This window comes from Priceomyces carsonii (assembly GCF_900007245.1).
Source record: "Priceomyces carsonii strain CBS4050 genome assembly, scaffold: Debaryomyces_carsonii_scaffold_1, whole genome shotgun sequence".
Classification (NCBI taxonomy): domain Eukaryota; kingdom Fungi; phylum Ascomycota; class Pichiomycetes; order Serinales; family Debaryomycetaceae; genus Priceomyces; species Priceomyces carsonii.
The window spans coordinates 564,697-582,617 of record NW_026946674.1 but is presented as its reverse complement, the minus strand read 5'-3'; the positions used below and the strand labels follow the sequence as shown (position 1 = coordinate 582,617).

The following is a 17,921-nucleotide window of genomic DNA, read 5'->3' as shown; positions in this document are numbered from 1 at the left end:
ACTTTGGAACACTTTATAAAGTCACGCGAATAGTCACGTTATCGTTCGTAGTGTGCAGATTATCGGGATCACGGTTGCCTGAGCCTTGCGCCAACCTTGTTTCCTATTACAGTAGACTCTAACACTTGACACGATGACCAGACATGGCCAACAATATGTATCATGTGACCATTGGTATCAACTAATTTCACCTATTTATTTATCGAGGACAAACACTACATACATGTCATATATTTAACCAAAGGTTGCTGGCTTTTTTCAAAAATTTTTTTTAGTGTCTGCCATATCAAATATTATCGTTACCTTATCATTTGACTTAAAAGCAGTTTAAGTTACTAAATAAATCTACCAGCTCAATTCAAGTCAAATAAGGTAAAATGGTACGTATTCGAAACCGTTAAAAACGTTTTCTAGGCAAGAAGAAGGTGTATGACTTTGGGATCAATGGGAAAATCGTCCTCATATGAGGAGCGGAGACAAAGAAGTCAATTGAGGTGTATTAAGACAACCTATCTTTATACTTTTTGAAGCTATACATTATTTCTGTTCTTTAACCTTCAGAACGGCTGTATTACAGTTATAAAACTCATACTAACAATTGATTTCACAGGCTTACTATCAACAAGGACCACCAAATCAAGGCTATTATCAACAAGGACCACCTCAAGGACCACCACAAGGATACTATCAGCAACAACAACCAATGTATGTCCAACAACCTCCAAGAGATAACGGAGGTGGATGCTGCGGAGCACTCTGCGCTTCATGTGCTGCTATAATTTGCTGCTGTTGTGCAGAGGATTGTCTCCAATTGATGTGCATGGGACCATGAGGTCTAGGCGTGACACAGGAGACATGAAGAACTAGACCATGGAGCTTAGTTAATTTTTTTTTATTTTTTCGTAATGTAATAAAGTCAACATTTAGAAAACTTTATTATATTAATTATAAGTGTACTATTAGAGCTTTGACTAATGTCGAAGTTCATAGATCCAGAATCATTTAGTTAAGTTAATAGTTGAATGTTCATCTCACATAATTTGTTCAATTATGGCCCCAAGCCACTGTATTGAGAAGAAATAAGTTCGCTTTACACGAGCTTTATGAATACGCTGCAAATTTGGATTTGAATTTTTTATTTTTTTATTTTGCTATTTCCTCTTTGCTTTTGAAAGTCCAGTATGAAGAGAAGACCAATACTGGTATGTAGAGTCTGTGAAGCTTTTATGTTGTAAGTATTCAAGATTGAAATAATTATATTTTAAATGACAATTTTCAGTTCATTAAATCGTTGTTTTCAACTTAGACGCTTAAGGTTCCTTTCTACTTTCTAAATAAAATCGGATAGTCAAATAGGGTTGTATACTAATATATATATAAATGGATATATACATTGTTATAACATTTGTGACTATAAAATAGTAAATTAGAAACAAGGTTTAGGATTACTTCTTTTTCTTATTTGATGTTGAATTCTTTGGCAACTCTTTAGCATATGGGATGAACGTGGGCTCACCAGGAATGTATTTCCTTAAAACCTCAGGAACTACCAAACCATCTTCCTTTTGATAGTTTTCTAAAATACAACACAACGCTCTTTGTGTGGCCGACAAAGTCGAGTTTAAACAGTGAACATACTTCTTTTCGGTTTGGTTTTGTTGTTTAATTCCACATCTAATTTCTAAATTACGAGACTGGTAATCGGTACAGTTTGAGCAGGACACCAATTCTTTATATTCCTTCTGATAAGGAAACCAAGCTTCCAAGTCATATTTCTTAGCTGCAGCATTGTTCAATTCTCCTGAAACAATACCAACAACTCTGTATGGTAAACCTAAAGATTGATAGAATTTTTCGGATAATCCAATCATTCTGTCAAACTCTTCCCATGATTTATCCGGCTCCGTCAAAACGAATTGTTCTATCTTTTCAAAGGCATGAACTCTGAAAATACCCCATGCATCTTTTCCATGAGATCCAGCTTCCCTACGGAAGCATGATGAATAACCAGCATATCTAACCGGCAATTGTTCCTGTGGTGACTCAAACCACTCTCCAGCGTGATAAGCTGAAATTGGCTGTTCTGATGTTGCTATCAAATACTTTTCGTCGTCACCGTCAATGACCTTGTATAATTCTTCGTCAAACTCAGATAATTGAGCTGTTTTAGCCATAATATCCTTGTTCATCATAACAGGAGCCTGTAAAGGGGTATAATCATTCGAGGCTAAGAAGCTCAAACCGTAGTTAATCAAAGCCTGATTCAAGAAAACTCCGTAGTTCCTAAGGAAGTAACCACGATGCCCTACAATTCTGACACCTCTTTCTGGATCATAACCATCCAATCTCAATAAGACTTCATGGTGAGATAACTTGGCTGGCTCTCCTGTTGCAGTTGCGATAGAATCAACTTCTTTGACACCCTCAGGCATCCATGTACGTACAAGCTCATTGTTATCCTCATCCTGAGAAACTACGACAGATTTGTGAACAATGTTTCCAACTTGGTTAACTTTATATCTCAAGTCAACGTCAGCTTTTTGTTCAGCCTCTACTAATTCCTTCTTCTTAGACGCCAACTTTTCTTTCTCAGCCAATAATTCACTGGCATCTTCTTTAGCTTTAAATTTTTGTCCAATTTGTTTCTGGACAGCATTTACTTGCTTATTAACAGCATCTAACTCAAATCTGATTTTAGTCCAGTTCTTATAGTCTTCAATAACTTCATCCACTATTTCAACTTTATCCCCTCTTTTCTTCTGCGATTCCCTTATCTCATTAGGGTTACCGCCTTTTTCAGCAAGAAAGGCATTGATGTCCAACATGACTGTTTTTTCTTCCCTGTTAACTTCAAGATGACTGATTTGACGCGGAAGATTTTTTTGTTAAAGGAAAAGAATTTTTAAATAAAAGAGTGCGCTATATGCAGATAAATATAACTTTTTGCATATCAGATAGGGAAGATTGAATTAAAGCTTAATGGAAGTTTCAACTTAAAATATATCGTTATGGAATGGAATCATTATTATCGGATCGAGCTACGAGAAAAATAGGGGCTCTCGAATTCGCAACAACGGTTGCAGAATCATGCTACACAATACTCGGGCAAAATGTTGGTCCTAGCGTCTTTCCATCGAATTGTCATTATAATGCGGCAGTCAATGGATTGTCATTAGAGCAGCACGACTTCCAGTATCTACTTAGTGCCTCTGCGGACTCCTCAATTAAGTTATGGGATATAAAAAATCTGGTACAAAATGAGGCAACAACGTCTAATAAATTAGAACTTCATGAGGATATGGATTTAAGCGATGATAACCAAAAACGGACTTTTGTTAATTTAGCAACTGTTCCCCGAAAATCTGTACATAACTTTGGTATTTCGTGTATTCAATGGTGGCCATTTGATACGGGAATGTTTATTTCTTCATCATTTGATCACACAGTTAAGATATGGGACACTAATCAAATGCTTCCTGTGCATTCGTTTGATCTAGATCACAGAGTATATTCGATTGATATGAGGGGCGACGAAACCAATAGTATGAATGCGAGCGCACTTGTTGCAGTTGCAAGTGATCACCAGTTTATAAGGTTGTTGGACTTGAGGTCTGCTTCTAGTGCTCATACTTTAGGAGGTCATAAGGGCAAGGCTCTATGCGTAAAATGGCATCCTAGAGATCCTAATTTATTAGCATCCGGCGGCTTTGATGGTGAAGTAAAAGTGTGGGACATTAGGCGAAGTAAAAGTTGTTTGTGTCGTCTTGACATGCTCAGAACTAGTTCTCAAAATCTTGTGACAGATAATTTGACTAAGCTGTCCGTTAAAGCACACCTGGGACCAGTAAATGGTTTGGTATGGGATCAGTCAGGCAATTCATTGATTACAGCTGGGAATGACGATAAAGTGAGAGTGTGGGATATGGTTCTATCACTAGCGCCCCCACTAAACAAGCTTATCAACTTCGGACCTTTGACGAGAAATAAATATACACAATCAATTCCTCTTGTTTTGAGTTCGAAGTATGAAAGCGAATTACAGTATCTTCTCTTTCCTTCGGATAACAGTGATATTTTTGTATTTCGAACGATAGATGGAAAGATGGTTTCACGGCTAAGTAGAAAAGGTTCAAAGAATATAGGAAGAACAACATCGATGGTTCATTGTGGTCCGTTTCTGAGTTCTTTTTTATGTGGCACAGTCGATGGTGAAATAATATCGTGGTCGCCAAAGTGGAAAGCTCCGGATATATCATCCCTATTTTATGATCCTTATGAAGACAAAAACGCAAGAAAAGTGGCCTCAGGAGCTATAAGAGAACAATTAGAGAAGGAGGCACGCCATATTTTGGAAACTGACCCATACTTTAAATAGTTCATTAATACATTTTTGAGGTTTTCACGTGACACGTAAATCGTAAAATTTCAAGAACTACTTACAAAAAAAACCTGCTATTCCAATTCTTAAACTTGAAAAGGTAAACAAGTAGATGTCCAAATTGAAGCTCCAAGTTCTCTTAGTCCCTGAGTCATTCGCAGATCTGAGGACAGAACTGTTGGATTTTCGATATACGAGAAAGTTTTTGCATATCACGGATCCGCAGACGTTACTTAGTGTGGTGAGCATAGAATTAAGTAAGAGATACAAAAAATTATACCCTGACGGTGAAGACCTACGTATCGAAAGGCTACAAGACAATGATTTATGTGATCTTGATCCCGACTTTGAGGCAGGCGATGTATTTAATTCTGGCCAAATTTTAAGAGTTGTTGTAATTAATAATATGCATCGTAATGGACCAGAAAGTGAAACTCCATTTGCCTTCAAGTCCGTTGACTTGGCCCAAAGCACTCCAATTCTTCCGCCAGCTCCTATTTTGACAAGTGATCCAAAATGCTCGAGTGGTAAAAAAACTCAAGAGTATTTTGAAAAATTTGACTCTAATATTCCATCAAAGTCAGTCAATCCTTCATTATGGTCTCAAAAAAATAATGGTGATCGGCTGATTAATAGCTTGGGAAATATTAGTATGAAAATTAGAGGAGATAATGAAACTATCCAGAGCTCCAATGATGTCGTTTCCTTTCCACCGCCCAGGTTATCTGGTGATTGGTCAGTGCCTATCAAAAGGAATATTAAACTGAGGGATTCGTCTGGATTGGAACAGACAAGAATTACATCGGGAATGCTTAGCTTGCCACCTCATGCAAAATTAGAGCAAGATGATATATCTCATCGCTTACTATCTGGGGCGAAGAACAACGTATCTATACATAATAATTCAGATATAGACTTATCGAATGATCTGAGCATGTCTAGCATAAAAGCAAACGAAGTTGAACCTTCAATTAATGCGGCTACGGTACCCGAAATTGCCCAAAGTTTTGACGACCAAAGAGACCTCGAAATCCAAAATGTGTCCTCCGATATGATTCACGACAAGAAGTATCGTAGCAACTCGTCAAATCTAGTTGATACAATTTCAAGAGAGGAAGTGATTAAAATGTTTCGAAAAGGGTTAAACTATTATGATACTAAGTCAAGAAAGAAAAGTGACGCCTCGCACGATAAAAAGCCTTCGTCATTGTTAAAGAGTTTGGAAATAGATATGGTAAATGGTGGAATGCCTTCAACAGGAGGTAGGAGAAAATCTCGCTTTGCACTAAAACCCGGTAATGAATTAGATAATAATTCAAATGCTACGATTGCAGTGCAGTTTCAGATTCCATCAAACGGTGCTCATTCATCTTCATCGAAGAATGTAAACTCATTACTGGAGCGAGGTGAATGGGGAGTAGATGACAAAAAAGATGTCAGTGATGATCAGGTTAGCCATATAAATAATAAAAATGGCGAAGTAGGTTTTGTAACTAAGGATATCAATGCAGATGATACAACATTGCAACATCTAATTGATAAGCTAAAATCATTTGAAGACAAATTGAACGCCATAGCAGCACCAGGATGCGGAACAGTTAAACTGCGACTGCATAAGGACAGAGAAACAATAGCATCAGTAGCTGGTGACTTCGTTCCATCAGTGAACCTAACAAATGGTAATGTTATATTACCTTCTGAATCGAATGCAAAGGAGAAAGGCTCCTCATATACGCAGATTCCAAATGCATGCTCATCTTCACCCCAGGAATCGAAGGCTAAAGAAAATAAGGCTGCACTAATAACTGAAGAGGATACCAACACAAAAAGGACCTCTAAAAGGAAGCAAGAAGAGGTGACTTCCACATCAGAGTCTAGCGATGAGTCTGCTGATTCTGACTTGAACGAAATTAAGCGACCACGATTAGCAGCTTTTGCCCCGACACCTTCGGTCAAGAGCGTTAAGTCGAAGCCAGTGGATTCTCCAGGCAAAGCTACTTCGTTGAATGCGAATCGAACTGAAAACAGCAATGCTAAAGATAAAAGATCAAATTCGTCATCTTCCCAAGGCTCAGAAGGCTATCACACACCAGATAACGTTGCTCTAGAAAATGAAACGAGCTCAAAAAAAAACAATGCCGAAGGAACATATATCCGAAAACCTAAATTGACATCATTACAAGATTTAGCTCAGCGAGGATTGCCAGACGTAAGAGATAGTGCAAGGAAATCTTCGAAGTTTGCACAAGTCACAAACGCTTCTGGACATAAGATGGACGATTCGTCAAGTGATGGTGATTCGTCTAGTGATAGTGATGAAAGTGAAAGCGACTCAAGTTCAGGAAGCTCAAACTCTTCTGATGGCTCCCGAAAATTTTTGAGTGTAAAAGATCTTAATGGGAAGAAAAAAACCAGAAAAAAGAGTGCGTTCTATAGTCTATTGAAGGATTCTAACAATGGAAAATAGTTACGTTCTTAATAAATGCATATGTACCAAAATAAGCTTCATCAGCTTAAATTACTCTACCGATGATATCTCTACTCCAAGCTTTATAGTCTCCATTTTGAGTCATGATGTCATTTTCTTCTACCACCAGACAAAGTATCCTTTCATATAACTCACAAACGAATGTCTGAGCAGCACTGGAATCTTCAAGAAACAATGCTCCGATATATGATTCAAAATAATCGGCCATAAATTCTTCTTCATATCTTATGATTTTAGCACTATTATTTATAGTCAGCTGCTTAGAGCTGGTCAAATTAGGGGCGTAGTCATTTTTTAGCATTTGTTGAACAAAAGAATCGCCAAGGCCTTCGTGTAAATTGTAAGCAATAGCTAATTTGGAGAATAATGTGTTTGTGGTCAATATTGTTCTTAAAACGTTATAAGATTTCTTACCAAATTGGTTGCTTTTAAAGAAAAGTGGATGATAGCGCAGTCGATACAACAAATTTGATGACTCTCTTGCTAAAAAAAAATCTCCTAATCCATCTAGAAAGGACAAATCATACTTTATAAAATTGTGTGATCTATAGTCCAAGGAATATCGCTTTTTACTCATAATCTCAGCAAATCCATGACCAGAAGAAAATAAAGCCCGATACAATTCTTGGTGCATCAAAGATTTCGTTAAAAGAACTTTATCTTTTATTCTTGGTAACGGCGGTAGTTCAAGTTTGAAGTTTTTGGATTCAATCAAGTTGATGCGTCTAGGGCTCTTGTTATATAATTTCCTATAGTTAATAGGCACATTTTCGTAATATTCTCTTAAACTGTTTAAAACATCCTCATCTTGTGAAAATTCAATGAGTTCAAGCAATCTATTATTGGTAGACTTTAAATAAATATCAATTATTTGACCAGCAAGTTGTTCTACTGTTATTGTAGACAGTGATATTATATGATATCCTACTGAAATGAAAAACCACTTGAATTCGGAAATTCGTCGGTTGCTATAGCATAACATGTTGTAGTCTCTTCCATATCTTTCAAATTCATCGTAATTAAAGTCTACCATCTCTTTTAGCTGTTGTGCTATCTTGCTTGAATTTCCACCTGGTTTGAGCTCTCTTTTTAAAAAGGAAGACAATTCAAAAACAATGTTTTTGAGTATTCCACCACCCCCCATACCAAGAAGATGACTGAGTTTTTGATACAATTCCAATTTAACAAGATCATAACCCAAAATAAATAAATGATGCCGTATCCAAGCCGTATTTAAAAGAGCATCCATTTGGCGGGTGATAAGATGACCGTTATATGATGTAATTGATCTACCAAGGATACATCCTGGTATCGAGGAGAAAGGGACATATCGTAGTTTTCTATGGGGTAACTTCAAGGATGTTAGTCTCATCATATCAACAGTCGATATTCTACTGGAGGTGCTTCTAAGTGGTATGTAGTGCAACTTCTTTTATCGATCGCGCTCGTATCTCGTATGCTAATCGGGTCGGAGGCATTGAGTAGAAAAAATTACGAGACTGCAAAATACATCTAGAAATATGTCAAAGATATTTATGATATCGTTATTCATCAATTTTAAATCCTTTCTATATAAAACGTCTCTCTTAACTTTTTTCAAAAGATTCTTCACAAAATTCTCGTAATTCTACAAAGTGTTGTTTTAAAAATTGATCAAGAATTTCCTCATCAGCCGTCAACCGAAAATTAGTTAAGTATAAGAAGCTGACTTCAATTCTAAACAAGTCCTTTTTCGATATACCACCAACTGCCGCAAACGATCCTTGTTTCTGATAAAGATCTTCTAGAGTCTTCGTCAGGCACCTTATCAGTCCTAGCACTAGCCTGTGGATATTAAGAGGCGATAGTTTAACTACATCGAGCAATAAGCACAACTTGAATAGAAGATACGCTGAATGTATGCATACCAGTACAGACATCGTTGAAAATGTTTCAATTCGGATCAAAAAGTCTCTTATTGATAAATCAGGGGCTTTTAAAAGATTGAAAATTTTCAAAAGATGACTATTTTGATTAGCTTTAATTCGTTGACTGAATAGTATTTCTTGATGTATTGTCTCCTTGGAGTGTGACGCAATAGTTTCACAAACTTTTGGCGAAAAATTGGCCACGAGGTAATCTATTGGAATATATGGTGCTTCCGTTAGAGGCTGGATTCCAGCCAGATCAGTAGAACATGGATATTTTGTTTCTCCAATCATGTCGTAATCCCCAGATTCTGAATCTATCTTGCTTTCCACAGACGACAGCAAATCGGAACTCTTAAAAGTGGAAAAATTGCTTACATCGCTGCCATCATTATCATCGTTAACAGTATTAGTACCGCTCTCATACACTCCGAAATCTCTTTCTGATTCTTCTATATGTACAGATGAGACATCATTAGTATCGATGTCATATTTTTGAAGTTGCTGACTTCTAAACTTCTCAAAGAGACGAGGATCCTTTTGTAACCTTAAAATGTCATCTAAAGTTTTATACAAAATAGCTAGCGCTTGAAATATGTGAATGTTGTTGACATCCTTAAGATCACTTTTAATGTCAAAAATTAATTCATTCAAGTTAACATCTTCTAATCTTTCAGGTTCATCAACGAACGTTTCTTGAGGTTTTTTCAATGGCAGCTCTTTAATATCTTCAGTGAGAGTCATTCTGAAGAGTAAAGAACACGACAGAGTATGACGAAAAATTAAATCTTGAAAAAGCTGTCCCTTATTCTATGTTGAATTGCGTTTCCAACATACTAAATAAAAATATTCTCTTATATTTTTTTGATCTATTTACGAAAGTCGCGATGTATATGTAGCCTGTATATAATTCTATGACCGTCTCTTAGATCCAAAAGCACGGTCGCTATTGTCGCTAGGAGCTAAAGATCTCTTCTTACCCTGTCTCAGAAAATAGTCCTTTTTGCGTTCTTTTTCTTTTTCTTTCCTCAACAGGTCTTTTTTGGCCATAGCCTTAAGCTTTTCTTTGAATTTCTCGTTCTTCTTTTCTTTCCTCTTAGTTTCCTTCTCGTTTTTGAGAGTTGCAACCTTTTGCATAAGATCTCTCGCCTTCTTTTCCTCTCCTCCCAAGACAACAGCACGTTTAGCCATATAAGTCTTTTTCTTTTGAGGTTTCATCTGGTGGATTTGAGATTTATAAGGCAAGGTCTCTCTCACAGATTTTGGAACGAAAAGAGGATTAAATTTTCTTTCAGAACGTTCAATTTTAGTGTAGGCACTATTTGGATCATAGGATGCTTCCATTCCATTTTGGGCACGAACAGCTCCCGTCAACCTCATTCCTTTCCATTCAGATGGAGATCCCGAAAGCAACGATGTTACTGGATTATAAAACTTCTTAACTTTGACAGGATACCACGTTTTTAAAAATATAATATCTGACATTAAAATTTTATCCTCGAACGTAGCTCTAAAATGACCCTCAGGTTTAGATAGTGCTCGTTTAATTTCTCCTCTGACACCAGAGACAGTTCTTACTGAGGCACCTTCGAATTTAGCTACTTCCAAAGAGTTTGAAAACATATCTTTAATAAATGCTGTATTCCGGAATATTTTGTACGGATGTCCAACTAATTTAAGCTTTTTCACAATTTCCACTGATGAATTCAAGTCCTCGACAATCCCGGTTGCTGCTATTCTAAATGAACCTGTTGTTTGCAGATTGTCAACAATATTAAAACCCACAAAAGTTGTATTTGGCGCTACCAAGGGACCGTAAAAAGAAGCAAAGCAATATGCGTGCTCTGGAGTATATTTCAACATTCTGTTTCTTGTTCGAGAATCTGAAGTTGTGTAAATTGGTAGGGTCTGAAACCTTCTCCAACCAAGCGATAGAATAAGTGGATCTTGAGATTTAAGAATCTTTTTATGCCATCTGTGACGTCTCATCCTAACGTTCATTATACCAAATCTAGATTCCGTCGGTAATAAGCCCCCTAATACGATAGGATACTCTGGCAGGAAATTTTTTATGAATTCGTAAGGGATATCATTAAAAACTAACTTAACATAAGAACCGGCTCTGTATCCTTCAATCTGAATTCTACTAGCCTCATCCATACTAGCGAACTCAGCTTTATTTACTTCAAGCTGTTTGGCCATCTTGTTTTTTTGAAACTCGTACCAAGTATCAGCCTCGGTATCGCCCTCTGGGTCGTCTGCACCGAAATCTCGATCTTCCTCTTCGTCGAATTGCATCTTCAACTGTGCTTTTTTAGCAGCATTAAGTTTTCTCTTTTCCTCAGCAGTCATGCTATCATCTTCATCTTCATCCTCATCATCTTCATCTCCGTCTTCGCTTGAGTCTTCGCCTTTATCATTCTCCGATTCTTGATCAAAAGTACTAAATGTATCCCGAGAGTCATTCGTATTTGTTTCTCGGGCATCAACTTCATTATCTTCTAAATCTTCAAAGTCACCATACATATCACCATTCTCACCATCCAGATCAAGCTTGCTATCAGAAGGGCCATTGAGTTTTGGAGCAATTAAAAATCTGGATTTTATTGAATTATAACCATTGTCATATTCTTCTTCAGATTCATCAAGTTTCGAGGCATCAAATCTTTCTTTAAGTTCTTCAAGAGGTGGGTAGCTTGAGTGGAAATCATCGTCTTCTTCCAAACCTGTAAGCTCCTTTACCTTAAAAAAGTCCTCGTCTTCTTCTATATCCAGCTCATCAGACTGAGTTTCATTTCTCCATCTTTTTACCACTTCAGCAGGGTCAATGTTTTTCATGTAAACAAGCTTATTTATGTTCCACTTTTTTTGAATGCTCCCATTTAACTTAGACGCAATAGCATTGAAATCACCGTCACTTTCGTCAGATGATAATGATGAATCAGCTTGGAAATCTAAGTCGTCTGCTGTGTATCTCTGACCAAATTCTTTTTCTATTTTTTTAGAAACTAGGGATTCTTTATCGCTATCTGAAGAAACATCCAGATCATAGTCTTCCAAATCCTCATTTTGGAATACTGGTCGGCCCTTTGCTCTAATCCGTAATGTCTTTCTACCTGTATTATTTGAATCAGATAATGATTGTTTATCATCCTGAGATTCCAAAAGCGATTCTTCATCTGAATTAGTTATTGCTTTTTCGTCTTCTTTCAACATTTTGGATCCTGAAAATAACTGCAAGCCGGGGGCCTGTTCGAAACTCTCGGCCATAGTCTTTTTTATATCTTGCAATTCTGTTACTATCTTTTCACCTTCACCAAGCTCATCACCTTCCACAAAAGATTCCTTGGCGCCTAAATCAATGAACACTGCATCTTTGTCTACGAACACACCCCCAACGTCAGACATAGGAGCATATATAATTTTTTGCTTATCTTCTAATCTTTTTCTTCTACGAGTCGTTCTAGCCACACTTTCACCATTTGCAGAAGCTTCTTTCGCCTTCTCTCTTTCTATCTCCTCTAGTTTCTGTTCAAAATAAGGAGTAGGGCAAGGATCAGGTAACTTCTCGACGGAATGAACATGATAATCGCCGACACCTGCCAAATGAATATGTGCATTTGAAGATGGCAATGGAGTCCCATGTATATAACCGTATATGGCAACTTTTCTATCGCATTTGGGATTGTTTTCAATGACTTCTGGATGCGTTAAATCTGTGACCCTATCAGCCAACATGTAAGGATGCTCATTTCGCCATTTCAAGGGTCGAAATTTCATAACAGAAATGAACCTCCCTAAATTCAATATTTCTCTATCTGGATAACGCCCATTTATCACTCCCGATAAGTAGAATAACTTTGCTCCTTGATAAACTTCTGTCCAAAAACGATGCTTCAACCTCTTTTTAGACGTTCTCAATGTCGATTGAGATTTAAATAAATCTAAATGGGTCACCACGCCTAACACTCGAGGCATACCATGATGCTGTGCAATATTCAAGAACTCCATAGTTTCCATTTCTAAGCCAAAATTGCCATCAATTAGCAATAATACCAAGTCCGCAATTTTTGCAGCATCAACCATGGAGTTCAAATCATTATTCACTTCAATGAAAGTTAATCGTCTTCTTTTTCCACTCACAACAGTAATTGGTCCTTTAATTTCGGTTAATGTATGTTTCGTCAACCGTCTGACTAAAGATTTAACTAAAGTTGTCTTACCAGTTCCTGGTGGACCAACTACAGCAACAATTACTGGTGGAGGGTCATCATCTGGCGTCCTATCCACCATTGGTACATGCAATCTCTTTTCATTAACATCATGAGAGCGTCTTGCCATCCTCTCCATTTTTCTCGGAGCATTAACGGCAAATGCCTTCTTATTTTGTCCATTTTGATGTAGTTTCTTCTTTGCAGTATTCTTTTGAGGCCCTCCTCGATGAGGCTTATTGCCTTGCTGCTCACTCATTACCTATAATGTAGTATATTCTAGCAAGCTCTTAATTTACAAATTGTATGCTATATTTATAACAGACTTCAATAAAGTGTCGATAGAAAACAATCCATCTACCTCATCGATCTCTCATGATGCGCTACTACCAAAAAAAAAAAAAAAATTTGGCCGTCTCACGAATCATCACACACGTGATCAATACATATAAGATTAGAATTACCGCAAAACAAACGAAATGGTTCCAGAGACCAAAGAAAATTTCTCCAGAAGACGAAGAAACTTATTTGAACTCTATGTTACTGACCAGACTATCTTCGATTTTTATATTTGTGTATTTGGTCTCTGCGACTTGGACATTTAGCGAGCCTAAGATTTGTGGCGAAAGAAGAAGAACTATGCTACCGTTCACTGGCTTTAAGATTAGTCGCCAGTATAAGCTTAACGGAATTGTTCCCCACTCAATGCATTTTGTTACTATGACACACTGCGATCACGGGAAATCTGACTATGCAAAATCACTTCGTACCAACTCTAGCGACTTTATAGACTGGAACCGTCCTTTTTGTTTGCTTAAGCCAGGATCTCAATCTGTTAAAAAATCTCAAGATACACTTTTGGGGCCTGTTGTGAGAAACAAAACTCTTGAAAAAGAGATTCTTAAAGATGAAAGTCAGAAATCTCAAAAGCCTTATTGGAGGGATAAGATGAATAGTATTAGAAAGAAGGTAGACAAAGCAATAAAAGGAGAGCTAGACAAGGGACTAGAGAAATCAACAGAAGGACGATTCTTAGAATACACAGGAAAGGAAACAGCTAGCTATTTGGATGAAATTGCGCAGGCGGGCCCTCGAGTATCAATGGAATGGGAAGCAGCAAACTTAGTGTGCTACAAAATGGCAAGACGTAAGAAGTATGCGAGAAGAGATATTTCGTTTTACATGCCTCAAACGTTTGTGGGAGGCTTATTCGAATGTCCCATTCCCTCAACGAAAAAGAAAGAAATATTTCTGAAGTTTAAAACCTCTGACTTCCTTAAAACTTTTGATTTCAGTTGTGACAGCTCAATTGCGAAACCATTACTGCCATTGATTGCAGAGGACAGCACAAAACAATGGTTTCATACTCCATTTCTCACGTTGAGCCCCTCAGTCATACAGACAATCCCCTATTTATCTACAGTTACTCCTCTTAACCTAAGGTTTGCCGCTAGTGATACTCCTGATATGTTTATGAATACATGGGCCTCAGACATTCATGTAAATGAGGAATACAACTATTCTGAGCTAGATTTGCATTTAATATCGAGAGCTGTCGCATTGTCCGCTGACTATTTAAATAAGTTTCTCAAACCAGTGAATATGGAGAGAATAATAAGTTCCTCCTTCCGAACTAGTCGACTGCACGCTCTGGAAAGTCCATTGTTAACAGAAAATGACTATTTTCGCAATAAGTTATCGAACCTCACGTTGGATCAGAAAACTAACCTATTTTTATCACTGACAAGTAATGATAGACAAGCACTAATCCATCTAGACAAGTTACAAGAGATCTGGGATACTCTAATCGGCTGAAGATGGCTATCTTAACATCATCTGGAATTTCTATGTGGAATTCAATAGGATCCAAAGTTTATTACAAATAAAATGTACTGTACCGACTATAATAATATACAAAAAAAAAAATATCCGAAATTTTGATTGAAGTCGAATGGATTACCGCAACTAAATTATATCCTTCGTATTAATTGGCGGTCCACCAGAAAAGTTTGAAATGTCACCAGTGGATATTGCTGATTCATGCCTATTGTGTTGATTTATAGGAGTTCTCGAGTCATCCCTAGGTACTGGTGGTTGGGTAAGAGCGTCATTTCCTTCATTAATAAGAGTATCACTAACCCTATTAATTTGATGAGTATTTGAATCACCTTCTGGCGCTTTAGTACTTTTGTTTTTTGTTTTAATCGATATTTTCCTCGTTATTTTTTCCTTTAACTTTTCACCTAAACTTTGATTCTTCTTCGCACCGTTAGCATTTGAGGTAGACGAATCTTCACCACTCGAATCATGTTCAGTATCATCCACAAACTTTTCGTCATTCAAATTTGGTGTCAATATATCTCTAGAGCTATTTTTAAGACTTGAGGAGTGCGAATAATCCTTCAAATTATAAATATCAGATTCCCAATTTGTTGAGTGATCCTGAGCAGCCAATCCTAAGGCCAATAACTCATTTTCTTTAGGATTCTTAGAATTCCTAGAAGCCCTTTTGACAGACGACATTCTTTGGAAAGACGTTCTATCATCTTTTGCGGGTGCAAATCTAGCATCTGGGTTCTTTGACAAGAGACATAACGTAATCAAAGCAATAATTAAAATAAGTAACACCAACGAGAAAGCAGCATTAAGCACAAAGAAAACCCAACCCATAATCGATGATACAGGCATCGGCTGACCAAACAAATCTGAGAAAAAAAGGAACAAGAAAGAATTGATCGTGTTGACAACAGACATTAAATAATTAACAATGTTTGTTGGCTTGTTCAAATAAGGCCCAAGGTAAATCAAATAAGCAGTGTAAAAAAGATCCAATATGAAAATAACCAAAGCAGATGTTTTACCTGAACCCTGGCATAAGCCAATAAAGATTGACTTTATCAAGTTGTAAGTGACTAGTACCGCCCCAAACCAATACAAATCGGCATGAAACATAGTATAACAAAATCCATACTTATTTAAAATTTTCGTGTCTCCGTAAAGCATAGCAGCTGGATTATTATATTTCGCAATAGATTGCTTTCCAAAGGAAATAGTTCTAAACATGGAATAACCAATCAAAGCCAAAGAAACAATTAAAAATATAACAGCCAAGACAATAAGTGCCGGAGAATCGTTTTCTGTGAATTCCCACAAAGATAAAATTATTAACTGAGGAAATCCGATCGATAGGTACCTCAATAAAGATCCTTTTACAATCTGGATGAATGACAATCTGAATTGACCCATTCGTGCGGGTTTGATCTTTTTAAATCGTATCAATAGTTCTAGTGACTGCTTTACCAAAACAAGAATCACAACTAGAAGAAAGCCACACAAGACAAAGAAAGTATACCCTGTGGCAACGATCGCTGTTGGTTCAATATTAGAATTGTAGCCCATTCTTTTAATACCTCTCATAATAACTAGGTTTGTGTTAGAGGTCAAATCATTGACACCTCTTTTGACAACATCAGGAACCTTGCTCCTCGCGAAGCGATTAAAATTATCCAAATATCCAAGACTCCTTTGAACTAAGATTTGTTTTGTTTGGGTACCATCTAAATAAGTAGTGGGACTTCCACCAGTACTTTGAACATACCACCGAAAAATCTTTTGCATAAAGGTAATTCTAATTAAACCCATGGACCATGCCAAGTTTTCAGCCCAGGCTGACGCGATTGGAGGAACTCTCAGAACATGTTGCATAGACACAACAACAACAGACTGAAAGTAGAGAAAGAGAGATACAGCATTAGCGGAGATATGGGATGCTGCATTTGAATTACCAAATGTAGTCATAACTGCTGCAATAAGAAGACCCAAACCAGCTACTACTGCCGTGGCCCATTTAGCACCTGTTTGGGAGACTGTCTTTCCATTAGAAAAACTAGACTGAATACATGATAAAGTCTCACCAGTCTTTCGGTCCCTTATATAGAGTCTAACGACCGCATCTATATCAGGTACAATATAAGCAGCTCCAAGAATCTCATCCACGTAACTTTGACTAATATACGATATACTGTCAATTTGTAAGGAACCCGGGAAAATAGGACAGAATTGCTTCCATCCTATGTCACATAAATCAACAGTCTTCTGAATTATCTCAAAACCATAAGCGTACACATTCACATCAGCTATGCAATAAGTGTTGATTTCAGTGGTCAAGTCTATCGAATACCTCAAAGATCTATCATCGGGGTTGAATGTAACATTAAAGTAACTTGGTGTGATCTTTGAGTTATCCATGCATGTAACTAACGACTGTGCTGAGAGACTACGTTTTGCCAAGCTTCCATATACAAAGAAGGCTTGGAGTAAGCCCACTAACTGCCATAAATGAAAAATCATCCTTCGACTTCTTGTTCAAACACTCGGACTTTAATTCTATTACTCAGTAACAAAGGTTTTGTCTCTTCCCAAATAATTCTCTAAACAAATTCTAATCCGTGAGTCCCTATTTTAACAAGCGAACGTCTGGGACAGGTAATTTTAACTATTAGGTGAAAAAAAGACTATTTGTAGCTTTTCCTTCGCCAATATACCCGGTTTAATCACTATACTTTTCCTCAAGATATTAAATCCTTTCAAGAAAATTGCCAAGCCTGTATTCTTGTCCTCTATCAACAACAGTGGATTCTCTCTAAAAATAATATCCGCTCATACATTCAATCGAAGCATTACTTTTTCTCAAATTTCTGATCCATGGTTACGTTGCCCTTGCAACAGGGATAGTCGCGCAGACACGTTTAAACATAACTCAAGAGCGGGACTGAGATGCACTAACAAAAAATACGAATCTGAATGTTGGCTCTAAAAAAAAAAACAAACACTATTATCTGTTATTCTTCAATTCAATTGAAGCCTTATTATTATAAACGTATCAAGTCTATAAAACATATATGGGTTATTATGAAAAAAACATTGAATCTTTCTTT

At 37.0% G+C, this 17,921-nt stretch overlaps 8 protein-coding genes across 8 annotated transcripts; 3 read left to right on the top strand and 5 right to left on the bottom strand.

Moving 5' to 3' along the window:
* Positions 1-1,445: 1,445 nt before the first annotated feature.
* Positions 1,446-2,825, bottom strand: SES1 (serine--tRNA ligase; the record flags this gene model as incomplete). The annotated part of the gene is made up of 1 exon (XM_062953011.1): positions 1,446-2,825. The coding sequence occupies one exon, from the start codon at positions 2,823-2,825 to the stop codon at positions 1,446-1,448; it is 1,380 nt and encodes a 459-aa protein (XP_062807156.1).
* A 188-nt stretch (positions 2,826-3,013) lies between these two features.
* PRCAT00000307001 (uncharacterized protein) lies at positions 3,014-4,375 on the top strand (the record flags this gene model as incomplete). Its single annotated transcript, XM_062952998.1, has 1 exon — positions 3,014-4,375. The coding sequence occupies one exon, from the start codon at positions 3,014-3,016 to the stop codon at positions 4,373-4,375; it is 1,362 nt and encodes a 453-aa protein (XP_062807155.1).
* A 115-nt stretch (positions 4,376-4,490) lies between these two features.
* PRCAT00000306001 (uncharacterized protein) lies at positions 4,491-6,845 on the top strand (the record flags this gene model as incomplete). The annotated part of the gene is made up of 1 exon (XM_062952987.1): positions 4,491-6,845. One exon carries the CDS (start codon positions 4,491-4,493, stop codon positions 6,843-6,845), a length of 2,355 nt encoding a protein of 784 aa, XP_062807154.1.
* A 46-nt stretch (positions 6,846-6,891) lies between these two features.
* On the bottom strand, positions 6,892-8,241 carry PRCAT00000305001 (uncharacterized protein; the record flags this gene model as incomplete). The annotated part of the gene is made up of 1 exon (XM_062952976.1): positions 6,892-8,241. The coding sequence occupies one exon, from the start codon at positions 8,239-8,241 to the stop codon at positions 6,892-6,894; it is 1,350 nt and encodes a 449-aa protein (XP_062807153.1).
* A 211-nt stretch (positions 8,242-8,452) lies between these two features.
* PRCAT00000304001 (uncharacterized protein) lies at positions 8,453-9,517 on the bottom strand (the record flags this gene model as incomplete). The annotated part of the gene is made up of 1 exon (XM_062952965.1): positions 8,453-9,517. The coding sequence occupies one exon, from the start codon at positions 9,515-9,517 to the stop codon at positions 8,453-8,455; it is 1,065 nt and encodes a 354-aa protein (XP_062807152.1).
* A 168-nt stretch (positions 9,518-9,685) lies between these two features.
* BMS1 (GTPase) lies at positions 9,686-13,243 on the bottom strand (the record flags this gene model as incomplete). The annotated part of the gene is made up of 1 exon (XM_062952954.1): positions 9,686-13,243. The coding sequence occupies one exon, from the start codon at positions 13,241-13,243 to the stop codon at positions 9,686-9,688; it is 3,558 nt and encodes a 1,185-aa protein (XP_062807151.1).
* A 278-nt stretch (positions 13,244-13,521) lies between these two features.
* Positions 13,522-14,799, top strand: PRCAT00000302001 (uncharacterized protein; the record flags this gene model as incomplete). Its single annotated transcript, XM_062952943.1, has 1 exon — positions 13,522-14,799. One exon carries the CDS (start codon positions 13,522-13,524, stop codon positions 14,797-14,799), a length of 1,278 nt encoding a protein of 425 aa, XP_062807150.1.
* A 150-nt stretch (positions 14,800-14,949) lies between these two features.
* Positions 14,950-17,334, bottom strand: FLC1 (putative flavin adenine dinucleotide transporter; the record flags this gene model as incomplete). Its single annotated transcript, XM_062952932.1, has 1 exon — positions 14,950-17,334. The coding sequence occupies one exon, from the start codon at positions 17,332-17,334 to the stop codon at positions 14,950-14,952; it is 2,385 nt and encodes a 794-aa protein (XP_062807149.1).
* Positions 17,335-17,921: the final 587 nt, after the last annotated feature.